We start from the raw sequence: 13,560 nt of genomic DNA on the forward strand, positions 1-13,560 counted from the left end.
CCAGTGACGAAACCATCACAACCGCGGCCCTGTTCCTGAACCACCGGTTCAGATGCCGGGGCCTCCCTCCGTCGGTGAACCCAGACAGAGGCACACATTCCGCGTCACAGGTTATGACACCCCGATACGACATCTGGGGGGTGGAAGTAAGCTTCCACCTGTCATACCACACTCAGTCATCTCGTCAGGTTGAAAGAACCAACCCAACCATTACCAGCAGACCCAGAGAGCATGCTGGTAGAAGTGGTAAAGACCAGGACGTGAAACTCCCCCTGGTGTTGATGACCAACCGGTCTACACCGCACCACTCCACCGGAGTCACTCCCCTCGAACTGATGACTGACACAGAAATGACATCTCCCTTGCACATCCTGCACCACCCTGAAGGTGTCAGTGTGGCCACCGCCCACATTGCACATCAAAACGCGGCCAACCTGCGTAAACACACCCGAACCACCTTCTCAGGGGCCCAAGGAGACTTGGAGGCCAGCGTTCCAGGGGCGAAGGCTGACTTGGATCGCACGGCACCCCGCAGAGAGCACCAGGTGGCCGGCCAAGTGTTTCACGTCAGACAGGCCCAGCCAGCAGGAACCTCCAAAACGTTCCTCCCCGGGTGGTCAGGACCATTTGAGACCGTGGGGAAACTGTCGCCAGCGGCTGACCGGATCAGAATCCTGAAGCCCAGACAGCCCCAGGATACAAATGGGTCCACACAAACCAGATCAAACTCTTCAAACCATTCACTCCTTGGGTACCGGAGGTCAACTCCCCGCCTGGCGAGGGGGGAGGACCTCTAACCCGGGTAGAGTAATGAGGTCACTAGTAGGGTCCAGTAGACTGCCATGTTCGACTAACATCATGCATGCACGAGTCCTGCCCACGTCATCCACCTGACCTAGTGACTAATGATGAGGTTCGAGTAACCATTCAGGGTCCATAGTCGCTGTAAACTTACACTTTGCTTTAATAACACCTTGCATGCCTGAAAGACTGTGAAGTACCGTTAAGAACAACCTGCGTGAGTAGTCAGAAATCAGAAGCTTCCCCCGTTAGCAGCCTCAGGATAGGTGAAACACCACCGTACTTAGCATACTAACCCCGGGTGAGCAGATTTCCAGAACTAACACCGCCACAGTTATACAACGTTCACAGGTGCCTCTGACAGAGTCTCGGCAGTGCTATCCCGTTCTCTGTTAGCCAACAGAGCCAAGAGTTGGGTTTTACACAAAACCGAATTAGCATAAAGCAGAAAGTGTAATGTCTAAGTCCGTACTGAATGTTGGGTTTGGGAGGGTGACACACGCAGACACTTCCAAACACACCACCAACATTCACTCACCATCACGGCCGTGGTTCCCGCACCACGTATACCATCCAAATTTACAGACCAGACTGTAGCCCTGATTCTGATACCACCGTGCGTCGTAAGGCAATGCGCATACCACCCGAGGGTTATTCCTACTCCCCACGGGGGGGCGGAAATAACCTACTAACCTTGGTCTAACAACCAGCTTCCTTTCTGCTCTTTTCTTTGCTCTACACCTTCACTCTTCCATTTTGAACATGTGATCCAACTGTCTGAAATGAAGCGAGTATGTGTATGTAGCCAGTTAGAACAAGAACTGAGAGCCCTGCCCAGGTTCCCCTCTGCCTTACCGCCCAGGTGCTCACCTCTCAACCTTGAACTGTTTGAACTCTGGACTGTTTATGGACATTATGCTTCACAGGATCCGTGGATTATTCGTCCCGTACGTTGCTCCAAAGACTGTGAACTGAATCCCACTCTTCGGACCAAAGGGGGGATGTTGGGGACGCACTGATGGACAGACCCAGCTAAGGCATGACCCGGAGTCATGTTGTCTGCGAATACTGTCCCCCGTCATGAAGGAGACATGACCCCCGCTGTGGTGGAGACGCAGCAGACTTTGAAGCTCTCTAGAACAAAGAGAGAAACTTCTTCCTCTCAGCAGGAGGCCACAGCCATCTTGTTCCCCAGAACCTGAGATGGCTGCCCATGTCCTCCACCATGTGCTCAGAACAAAGAAACCCTCATGTAATGGCCGCTTATCTGTCCTCACAGAACAAAGAAGCCAGATAAGGGTGCAATACCACTGCCAACCTCACGAGGGCGCTCGGGAGGCTCCTCCCCAGAGCAGAGGAGGGAGGACTCAGATCGCCTTCTGATTGGCTGAGCGACCGCCACTCAAAAGTGGAGATCCCGCCCTCCATCTTCAGAGTTCTAAAAGAATTTTATCCAGGAAGGACGCACAGCCGTCTCTCCAACGGATTATACCCGGTACCGAACGGACCCGCTGGCCGGGACTTTTGGGACCAGTTTCTCTTCACCGGTGAAGCCCCTTTTCCCAGCGGAGCAGAACGGCAGGGACTCCCCCGGAGCAGACCGAAGACACCAGCTGGACCACGGCTCAGAGCTCCTCCGTTCTCCTCCCCCTGCAGCCGACCAAAACCCAACTGAGGACCCGGACAGAGGAACCGGGACCTCTTCCTCCACGTGGATCTCTCCAAGAGCCTGAGGTTCTGTTGGACGCAACAGAACCGGATCGGGATCAGAGCGACGGCTTTGATCTCCCCACCGAACACCTCATCAGCCACAGGACCCACAGCGGCGGAGAGCCGCTCGTTAAAGCCCCACCACACAAGGTTTGAGACCTGGGCAGGCTTTAGGCAGCTTAGATAGTGGTGATGATTCAATGCTTGTGTGTTTTTATTGTGAACCAGGACTGAAGCCGTTCATGATATATGCATTGTTGTTTCCTTTGTTTCCTTTCTTCATCTTGCTCCGTCTCTCTCTCTCTCCTCGTGCGCCCCCGTGCGCACGTTCACGAGCACGCGCTTCCTCCCCACAACCCGCAAGATGCCGGCTAGCCCTGCATCTGTGCGTGTGAGGTAGGAAGACAGGCTCATCTTCCTCCGCCCTTTCCTCTTTACTAACCCGAGAGTAGGGAATTGAACAGCGCGGTAGACCTCGAGTCGAGAGCACGCACGCGCGCCGCTCGCCCGCTCGCTCGCTCTCTGTCTCACTCTCTCACTCCGCCCCTCCCCGCTACCCCTCACGTGGTAGCCGGACAGGGACCGTCGCTCCGCTCTCACTCAGTTCGCGGAGCCCAGACCCGGGACCCAGAGAGACTCCCCCGCTCTCTCATCCTCTCTCCCTCTCTCTCTCATCTACGCAAGCGTGGATCGCGGGGTCCACAGATGCGCTGCCCGTCGGGCGTTCCCTCATTCTCTCTCTCTCTCTCTCTCTACCGCGCATGCGGACACCCATGTGCTGACTCCTCAGCGATCCACACACTCACGAACACCCGAGCGTGACCCGAGTCACGCCTACTTCGTGAGTGACTCAGGATCGACTCCTGTCGCTTAGGGTGGCCCTCTGCCACACACACACACCCACGCTCACGCCCACAATCACACACACCTCCTCTTCCTCCAGGAAGAAGGACCACACAGCCGACCCCATCGGGCCACGCTCCGAACGGGTTAACGCCCCTTCCTGTGCGTCTCCAGACGCTCACTCACACACACACACACACACACACACACACACATACACACACACCCACAGGACTTGCAAGTTTGAATGTTTTGTTTTGTTGATCATGTGTTAATTAGTAATAGACATTGTTAATAAACGCTCATTAACTGAACGATTCATGCTTCTTGTTTTGGTGGTCTTGTGACAAATGCCCATGGTTGGACAGTCTATGCTCGACCTCACACCTTCTCTGATAATTTAACGGTTGTTTATCCAAAGATTAACATCCAGCTTAAATTATCTTCCCATCTTTGAGACTGAAAATTGGTAATGAATGTTCCTCTGACGAGGTGGTGCCCCGGAATTATCAATTAAATAACCCACAGGTTTATTTAATGCATAATTCACAACTTCTGTAATTTGCCCATTTCCAGTAATTGGTAATTTGTGGCATTATTGATTAATTAATAACACCTTGTTAATCAATAAGTTAATGGTTCAATCACTCTGTGGTCTACTCCATTCCCAAATAACTGATTATTTAGCATTATTAATGAATAAATAACCATTTATTCTGATTAATAACAATTGATGTTGGGTTAAATTACTTGGTGCTTCACTTTAAACAGTTTATTACGCCGTAATTGATTGTTATTGGTGATCCACTGTTAATGACCTGCAATTATTAATTGGTAAATCAAAATTTACCCAAATTAATAAGTAACTAAATTCCTTAAAGTAATCAATTACTCTCAGTAATCAATACTTTAGTAATTTATTCCCAATTACCAATCGTAAACCCCAACAATAATAATAATAATAATAATAATAATAAATATTAAAATATTATTGTTATTATTATTTATATTTTTTGTATTAATACAGTTTGTTATATTTTTCAATTGCATTACCAGTGTGTGAGTGTGTCTGTATATGTGTGTTGTTTTTTCTTTTTCCTTTTCTCTTCTGCTTAATGCCGCATGTTTACCCAGCTCTGAATTATTGACTGTAAAACCATGGAGATGGGTCTTGTTTTGTTTTGTGGGCGGAGCTTCTCTCTTAATACCATCAACTGTTTGGCCGACAATACCAAACATTGTTTGAAATTTCGGGAGACTGAATCACAGTCGCTCTTTTAGCAGCAGGACAGGTTTAGTCATCGATACCAAGTCAGAGAGCTTGGCTGCGACTTTCAACCGCAACCATGAGGCTGGGCGGGTCGTTCCACTTCACATGTGAGCAGGTACCAGGAGCTTGACCAGTCCATAAACTGCAGGAGGGGGTCAGGGGTCAGAGGTCAGGGGTCAGGCTCAGACGGTGGAGCTCGTGACGGTCAGATATGTTCTGTGTATATTGTTGAAGTGGGTCTGCTGGATTGTGAGAACTGTAAGAATGAAAGATCAGAAATCAAACTGGAAGCCAGGAAGCTGACAAACCGTCGCTCGCCATTCCTTTTTGTGCGGCGAACAGTTTCAGCTGAGGGCGTTTTCTGTTCCGCCCGTTCAAGTCTGCGTTGAATCTATTCAACATTCCTGAACATTCCTCACTGCATCTCGGCACTGCAGTTCTTCTGGGTCCAACAGCAGAATGTAACCGTGAGAAGCAGGAAACACTCATTTCTCCAGCTGGTCTTTAAAGGGAAATGAAAACCGAGATGTGAAATAGTTCTGAGGTTTTATTTAGAAAGTCCAATATAATCATGAAGCGTCTGAACCGTCAGCAAATGAACAAACAGGATGAGCTGAGGAATAAATACATAAATACGCAGACGGCGACCCCGGCGACCCCGTCAGGAGCGGAGGCGTCACATGATGAAGGTGAGCTCGCAGTCGGAGCCCTCCTGGCTCAGGAGCAGCGGCCGGTTGTCCTGCGGCGCCGTGCTGATGTACCAGCCGGGGAAGCGGGCCGACGCCAGCGTGCTGAGGTTCACGCCGCTGTCCCGCCGGTAGAACAGGAAGCGCAGCTGCTCGCTCTCGGCCCCGATCCTCTGCAGGCTGGCTTTGTCCTTCACCACCTGAGGACAGACGGGTTCCAGGTCAGAAGATACGTCCCTGAAATATATTCACGATATGACAGTGAAACAGAAAGTCAGAGCTGCTGAACCCAGCAGAGCAGAAAGGGAGCAGCTAATCCTCAATACCGTGATTTCCTCCATTCACCCCGATCTGATTCATTCCGCTGCATCTCCGTCACTCCTGCAATAATTCCAAAGTTTTCATTCATCTCCATTAGTAACTCGTGCCTTCAGAGCGACAGAGGTTCAATGAAACTTTTCCTAATCAAAGCTAAACATGTTTTCATTGCGGTCTAAACTGTCCAATCTGGGGACAAAAGGAATAATTTGAGATACTTGGTGATTTTTAAAAGTAGCTTGTTTTTGTCACAGACTGTAACTTATTTCTTCTGCTCCGCTCTGGAGTCTAAAGTATAACACACACATTAATAAGCTGAATTATTGTCAAATGCGGGAGGTAAATTCTAAGAACATTATATTAAACTATGTTTCCCTCTTCTGTACTGGAACATTTTAATTTTTTGACAGTCCTCGTAAACACATGGACGTAAACACAGGAATGAAGGGAAATGCTCAGAGTCACGTCGGACAATGCCACAATGCCACAGTGAGGAGCCGATCCTCTGATGGAGAACCTTCTAGTGTGTGATGAAGCTCCAGAGTGACTCCACACTCTAGACCAGGGGGGTTCAACCTGCGGCTCTGGAGCCACATGTGGCTCTTTAGTCCCTCTGCAGCGGCTCCTCGGAGCTTTCACAATATGAAAGGTGAATGACTATTAAACTTATTTTTATTATAGCTACACACCACAGTACTGTTCACAATGATTCATCACTCTCTGTTCAAAAGGGATTCAAATAAAGGTTCAAGTAAAATTGGGAAAAATAGCTAAAACCATAAGAAATGGGGAAAAAAGTGATATAAGACCTTAAAAAGTGCGAAATGTCTGGAATTCTAAAGTAATACAACATAAATATGATTAGAACAAAGCACGGAAAACTGTTTAAAAGGAGGTAAAATGGTTAAAACTGCGAAAATCTCTAAATTGTCAACAAAAAATCCTTGAAAACAGGATCAAATCTGTTAAAACCAGGTAGAAAAATAGGTTAAATTTAACAAAATGTTCACTACTCTGAGTCCTAACTTCATAAATGCATCAGAACTATAACTGAAGCTTCCTGAGCTGCATTCGCCTCTTTTTAAAGGTTTAATGTTCTTTAAGGCTCCAGAACAGCTGGACCTGGTGGAAAGTCACTGAAATGACTATTTTGGTCACAAAAGTTGCAGAACCCTGATCTAGAAGATCAGGAGAGGAAGATCTGGTGCGATCGCCTGTCTTCCAGTGTGTCTCTGAATCGGGGGGATTAAAACAGTCTGGCAGAGTGGCGGCGGCGGCGGCCTTACCTCCAGGTGCAGGGCGGGCTCCTCACCGTCTTTGTGGCACGACAGGTAGAGGTTGGTGTCCTTGATGCAGAGAGCCACTGGCCTGGCCTCGGCGCCGGCCACAGGCCGCACGTAGGTGGACATGTTGAGGTGGACTGAGGAGACAGCGGGGCTCAGGTCAGAGGTCAGAGGTCACGTGACAGGAGGCCGTGCGGTGGGGTGGGCGCTCACCTCTGCGGCTGGAGCTGCCTCCCTGCAGCAGCATGGCGTGCAGCTCCATGCTGCTCTGGACCAGAACCAGGCTCCTCTTCTGGCCGTCGGTCAGGCTGCAGTGGAGCCGCCCTGTCCTGCTGAAGTGCGGCGGCGGAGCCGAGCTCCTCTCGAATACCTCCTGCTCTGGACGGGGAGAGAGAGGCACAGCGTGGCGTCACTGCCGTCTCCTCCGGGTCGGCCGCTCCTCCCGGGGGCTTACCTTCCACCAGGCTCTCCAGCATGATGCTGAGCAGGTGCTCGTCTCTGAAGCCGGTGCTCAGGACCGACTCCGGCCCGTGGCCCTTCAGCCTCTGCATGGCGATGACCAGGTTGGCCACGCACTTCATTGTGAGGGGATGATGGGAAACCTCCAAGTCCAGGCCCTCGGGCATCTTCAGGCTCCACAAGTCCATCTGGGCGTCCATCTTTTACTGAGTGGAGGGAAATCTGCAAGAAGGCTGAAGCAGCTGAAGAAGCTGAAGCAGCTGAAGCTCAGGTAGCAGCTGCCGGTCTGGGCTGGCCCGCTTCATGCAGCCTATAGCTGTACTCCAGTGGTCGAGGTGCCGCCAGCGTCACACACAGGAGGTGGGGCTGTGGTCAACTTTATGAGAAAAGAGCTAATTTCCAGGTGTCACAACTCGAATGTGGCTGAAGCTGCACGTCTGCAGCTCAGTGAGTTTTCTCACTTCCTCAGCTGCAGTAAGAACGGGGATGAATGGAATGTCCAACTTTAAACCTGTAAACGCTGCTGATGGAGTGTGAGCAGCCAAAGTTCAGCTGAGAGTCATGCTGAGGAAACAGTCTCATCTGGTGACGTTCCACAGCAGAACAAACAGCCTCTGTTTCATCTGCAACACACCAAATACAACAAAGTCATCTGAAGGAACTTTATACAGGAAAACTCAATAAATTCTACCGGAGCGAGTAGAAACCTGCAGAACCAGACTCAGAGGAGACTTTCTGCAGAACCAGACTCCTTATTTGTCTGTTTGGGTCGTACAGGTCAGTAGGTCATATTTTCTTTTTATTTGAAAAATCAAACCGTCACATCTGTCATTGATGATCTTATTAACAACACTGATAAATTATCAAATCAATCGAGTCATCAGTTTCTGATTTCTCCTGTCTTTTCATAATTGAATGTAAATCAAATAAACACAGTGAAAAAACACAGTTCTGATCCCTCACAGATCTGCTCAGCGTGAGTTTCGGTATCCTTTGTGGTTTTTCTCATGAAAGTTTCGAGTTTCTTGTGTGTTCACACAGAAGGAAAAAAAACTGTGTTAATTTCACATTAATGCAGTTCTGTGTTTTCTTCCCTCCTCTTCAGCATCACCTTTTCTAGAACATTCGCCTGTCAGAGTATGAATCCATCCCATAAAAGGTGAAATTTATTGAATATATTTTTCATAACTGTGGAGCTGTCACTGTTCCAGCAACCTTCCATGGCTACTTCCTGTTTGTATTTTGAGTTTTCAGAGTTTTAGACTGTTGTTTACATTTTCCTGAGTGAGGAAAACATATACCTGTTACTATTGATACAAGAAATGTTTGTGTTTTGTATCAACTCAAATGTGGCTTGGTTTAATTTGTTCTGGCAAGTTCTGTGACTGTTGTGCTAACTGTTAGCATGTCAATGAATTTTTCCATAGAAGTTAGCATCAAGCTAACAGGACTTTTTTTCTCATGATGTCTGTTATTTACTGTGTTTTAAGGTGTCATGTCCACCAAAAAGCATAATTCAGCCTTTATATGATCAATCTGCTGCCAGTCAGGAGACAGCTCAGACACTCCACAAGGTAAAAATCAAATCATTTTCAAAAACTATTCTCAGATCAATAAGGTGGAATTGGGTCATTTCCCTGCATGGCGGTCGTTCTACTTTCAACCGTTTCCTCCTGATAGTTTTCTTACTATTGATACGCTCACAGATTTGTTCTCAATAAGTTCTAATAACCTGGTAATCCCAGAACACACAGCACCAAGCATCAACCCGACTCTGAGCAGAGAGGCTTTTCTTTTTTTGGAACTTAATTTTTATTTAGTTTTAACATTGCAAATTATCTTCCAGGGAATTCTTCAGTGTTACATATGGATACATAAAAATAATTAAACAAGCACATACATTCACATACATTCAATTCTGAAATAACAGGGCATTTATAGGACTCCATCTCTTAATAAACAGGTCTCCTTGTATTCTCAATGAAAAAATAATTTCCTCCATCCTATAGATTTCTTTAACTTTGTCAAGCCACATGGAATAGGTGGGTGGGTCCACTTTTAACCACATAGTGGTGATGCACTTCAAAGCAGCAGTCAGTAGTATTCGTAGAAGACATTTCCTACTGTTCCCATTAAAGTAATTTGGCATTACCCCCAGGATTGTGAGACGAGGGTCCTTGGTGAATGTCCGTTCAAAAACCATGCCGATGGTGGTAAAAATATCATCCCAAAACAATTTTAGATTTGGACATGTCCAGAATATGTGGGCGAGTGCCTTTTTCAGTACCACAACTTCACCAGCAGGTGTCAGGATTTCCTAAATTATATTTGGCAGTAATTTCAGGGGTCTTGACGAATCTACTGATAATTTTCCATTTGTACTCTCTCCACAAACTTGAACTAGTCACCAAATGTGCCTCTGAACAAATTTGTCCCCACATTTCATCTAGTATATTAGTGTGAGTTTCATCCTCCCACCTGTTGTAGTATTTGAATTGAAACTTAATAACAATTTATAGAAATGACTGATTGCTTTAGGAAGTCTAAATCCTTTTTGAATTTTAATCAATAGCTCCTCAAAGGATGAGGGTTTCAAAACCTTTCCCCAATCTTTATGCTTAGTTAAAAAGCTCTAATTGAAGATACCTGAAAAAAATCAGAGGTGGGAAGACGAAACTCCTCTCTAAGTTGCTCAAAGGATTTCAACATACCCTTTTCAATCATTCATTCATTCATTCATTTTCTGCCGCTGGTCCCTTTCGGGGTCGCGGGTGGCTGGAGCCGATCCCACCTGCTATGGGCGAAGGCGGGGGTATGCCCTGGACAGGTCGCCAGTCTGTCGCAGGGCTGACTCAGATGGATGAAATATTTGATAAAGTGGAGATTTCCTTAGGTATACCAGAAATATGCTTTATCTTACGCCAGATCTGAAGTGTTGTCCTAGTCCATTCACCCATTACATCTTTAAGGGGGATATCAGAAAAAGACAAAGCCGCCAACGTCTCACCACAAAGACTTTTTTCAATGTTGAGCCATTGTGTATTAGACTGGTCCTTCATCCATACAACCACAGGGCTCAATGGAGCTGCCCAGTGTTTTTGGCATCTTCAATGTGTTGAATTTAATTCTCGCTCGCTTCCCTTGCCAAATAAAATTTGAGAAAAGCTTATCTAATTCTGCAAATGTAGAATTGGGTATATTAACTGGCAACATCTGAAAAATATATGAGAGCCGTGGCAAAACATTCATGCGCAAATTCTCAATGCGACCCAGAATGGCCAGAGGCGGGACTGTCTATTGTTGGAGGTCTGTTTTGATTTTCTCTATGATAGCCTTATAATTTGCATTGTACAGATCATCAAGAGATGGACGAATTTGAATACCAAGATATTTTTTGCCATCCTTTGGCCACTTAAATCCGCTGCTGTCTTTTACAATTTGAGATACATTGCCCGATATATTCATGGCTAATGTTTTGTCCATGTTGACTTTATATCCTGAAAGATATCCATAATTACTGATTAGCTGCTTCAGACAGGGAATTGTTACTGGGTCAGATAAGTACAGTAGTACATCATCTGCATATACAGACAATTTATGTTGTTCACCATTTACTACCACTCCCTTTATATCACGATTGTCTCTAATTAAAGCTCGGGTCGACGATCTTGGAAAACTAGCATGTAGCACGAATGTAGCATCTCCCAAGGCTCCGCCCAGCTCCCACCCCATTGGAGGAGCTCCCGTTGGCAGCGAACGCACTGGACGCGGAAGCGCCGTGCGGGAGCGCCACTCGCATGGAGTTTGTGATCGCCTCCAATGTTATTAACCTTTCTGACTGCCCGTACACAACGCGCATGGGAGCGCAGCGCGCCCGCTTTGTCCGCTTTGTTCTATTTTTCACGCCAGCCGCGAGCGCCGAGAGCGCCTTGGCAACGCGCATGCGCACTGAACCAGGGCCAGTGCACGATGTACGCGCAGGGGGCTGGTAGAACGGCGAAGGGATTTGATTGGTTCCTGAAGAGCGGTCCGCGCCTTACGATTGGTCGGAGTTTTTACTGTCCTTTGGCCGCTACAGTTGTCAGATTTTTTCCGCACTTTTTTCCGTCCACATAATGTATTGACTTCTCCCAGTGGGCAAGGAGCATTTCACTCAGTATGACAAAAAGTGCTTTTGGACAACATCGTCTACCCTAACTTTAACTGTGCCAAAGGCTCCAAGCTAATATTGAACAAGAGAGGAGACAGAGAACATCCTTGTCTACACCCTCTTTCCAGAGAAAATCTCACTGACATTGTGCCGTTGACCTTTACCGAAGCGAGGGGGTTTAAAATTTGTACCCATTTTATGAAGTTTGGACCAAAGTGGAATCTTTCTAAAATATGATGTAAATATTGCCAGGATACTCTGTTGAATGCCTTTTGGGCATCAAGAGACAAAATCATAACTTCTTCTTGAATGTCTTTTGAAAATGACATTATATTTAACAATCTGCGAACATTGTCTACATAATGCCTCCCTGTCATAAACCCGGTCTGATCAGGGCTTATTATTTCTGTGACAGCTTTACTGAATTGTTGTGAGTATGCGCAAGTCTGTATTGAGTAATGATACTGGTCTATATGATTGACAGTTTGTTGGGTCGTTGCCTTCTTTATGAATCACAACAATTGTCGCATCGTTCCAGGATGAAGCCGTTGTTCCAGACTATAATGCACAATGATACGCGTTTAGGAACAGGGGGGTAATTTTTTCTCTAAATTTTTTATAAAATTCATTGATGAAGCCACCTGGGCCAGGGCTCTTGTTACTTTTTAATTGAGAAATCACTTGCTGAATTTCTTCAATTTTAACTGCTTCATCTAGTTGTTTGGCCATAGGTTTTGAAAGGGCTGTCAGATTAATGTCTTCCAAAAATGTTACCAGTAAATTGGCTATATGCGCAGCTCCATTACTTCCTGAAGTTCAGACAGCACCTTTATTTCCTGTGTTTCATGATAGGATGAACTGATTAATCCAGGTGTGTCTGGCCATTTAATGAGGTCAGACACACCTGGATTAATCAGTTCATTCTATCATGAAACACAGGAAATAAAGGTGCTGTCTGAACTTCAGGAAGTAATGGACCTGTGCATATAGCCCATAGTCATCTTTTCACGTATCTGAATTTTCATACAGGGATTTATAAAAATTAGCAAACGCTTCCGCAATTTTATCTGATTTTGTTATTATTGTCTCTCCCACCTTTAGTTTTTGTACCATATTTGAGGATTGCTGTTTCTTTAGTCTCATTGCAAGCAATCTACTTGCCCTATTACCATTTTCGTAGTATTTTTGCTTAGTGAATTTTAAAGAACCCTCTATTTTTTCCATAATCAAACGATCAAGATCACTCCGAAGAAGTTTAAGCTCTCTTAGTAAATTGGTGGTTGGTGTTTTTTTGTGTTGTTGCTCCAAACATTTTATATTTTCCTGTAATTCGCGCTGTCTCGCCTCCTTTTTCTTTCGTTGGCGCTTGCATGTGATATGATGCGACCTCGAAGGTAAGCCTTAGTTAGCACAATCCCCATAAGATTAGAGACGATATTTCAGGAGTAGTATCCAGATCCAAATAGTTATCGAACTCAGTATTTATAAACTCTAAAAAATTCCCTGTCATTTAGAAGTGAGGCATTTAATCTCCAATGTTTTTATCTTTGTGTTTGACCCAAATCCCATGTCAGTGCTACTGGAGCATGGTCAGGTAAAGTTATTGGTAAGATTTTAATATCTTCTATTCGGTGTTCCTCAGCTTTTGGAGTAAAGAAAATATCTATTCTGGAATAGGAAGAGTCCCTGTGTGAGTAAAAAGTGAAGTCTCTTTTCGTAGGAAATCTGCTTCTCCAGATGTCCACTAACTCTAGTTCTTTTATAATATACTTAAGAACCCTGTTCATTTGAGATAATGGAGTTTTAGACTTAGGCTGCTTATCCAGGTGAGTGGACATCACAGAACTAAAGTCGCCTCCAAGTAAAAGGACCTGGCCTGCAGGGATCTGTACAAAGGCTCTGAGTCCAGGCCAACTTGATTCTGTGAGGCTTCACAACTCTGTCACGCCCCCTAGTGGGCAAATGAGTGACAATCAGTTCAACCTTTTGAAATCCGTTGTTTAATCTGTCATTATGGGTGTTTGGTGTGGAGTCTGAATC

The 13,560-nt window shown here is 46.1% G+C and overlaps 1 protein-coding gene across 1 annotated transcript; it reads right to left on the reverse strand.

Annotated features, from left to right (window-relative positions):
- Positions 1-5,237: 5,237 nt before the first annotated feature.
- Positions 5,238-7,640, reverse strand: LOC115398201 (interleukin-1 beta-like). The gene is made up of 4 exons (XM_030104873.1): positions 7,366-7,640; positions 7,125-7,289; positions 6,915-7,048; positions 5,238-5,510 (listed from the first exon to the last, which is right to left on the reverse strand). The coding sequence occupies exons 1-4, from the start codon at positions 7,568-7,570 to the stop codon at positions 5,301-5,303; spliced, it is 714 nt and encodes a 237-aa protein (XP_029960733.1). The 5' UTR covers positions 7,571-7,640; the 3' UTR covers positions 5,238-5,300.
- Positions 7,641-13,560: the final 5,920 nt, after the last annotated feature.

This window comes from Salarias fasciatus, chromosome 12, assembly GCF_902148845.1.
Source record: "Salarias fasciatus chromosome 12, fSalaFa1.1, whole genome shotgun sequence".
NCBI lineage: Eukaryota > Metazoa > Chordata > Actinopteri > Blenniiformes > Blenniidae > Salarias > Salarias fasciatus.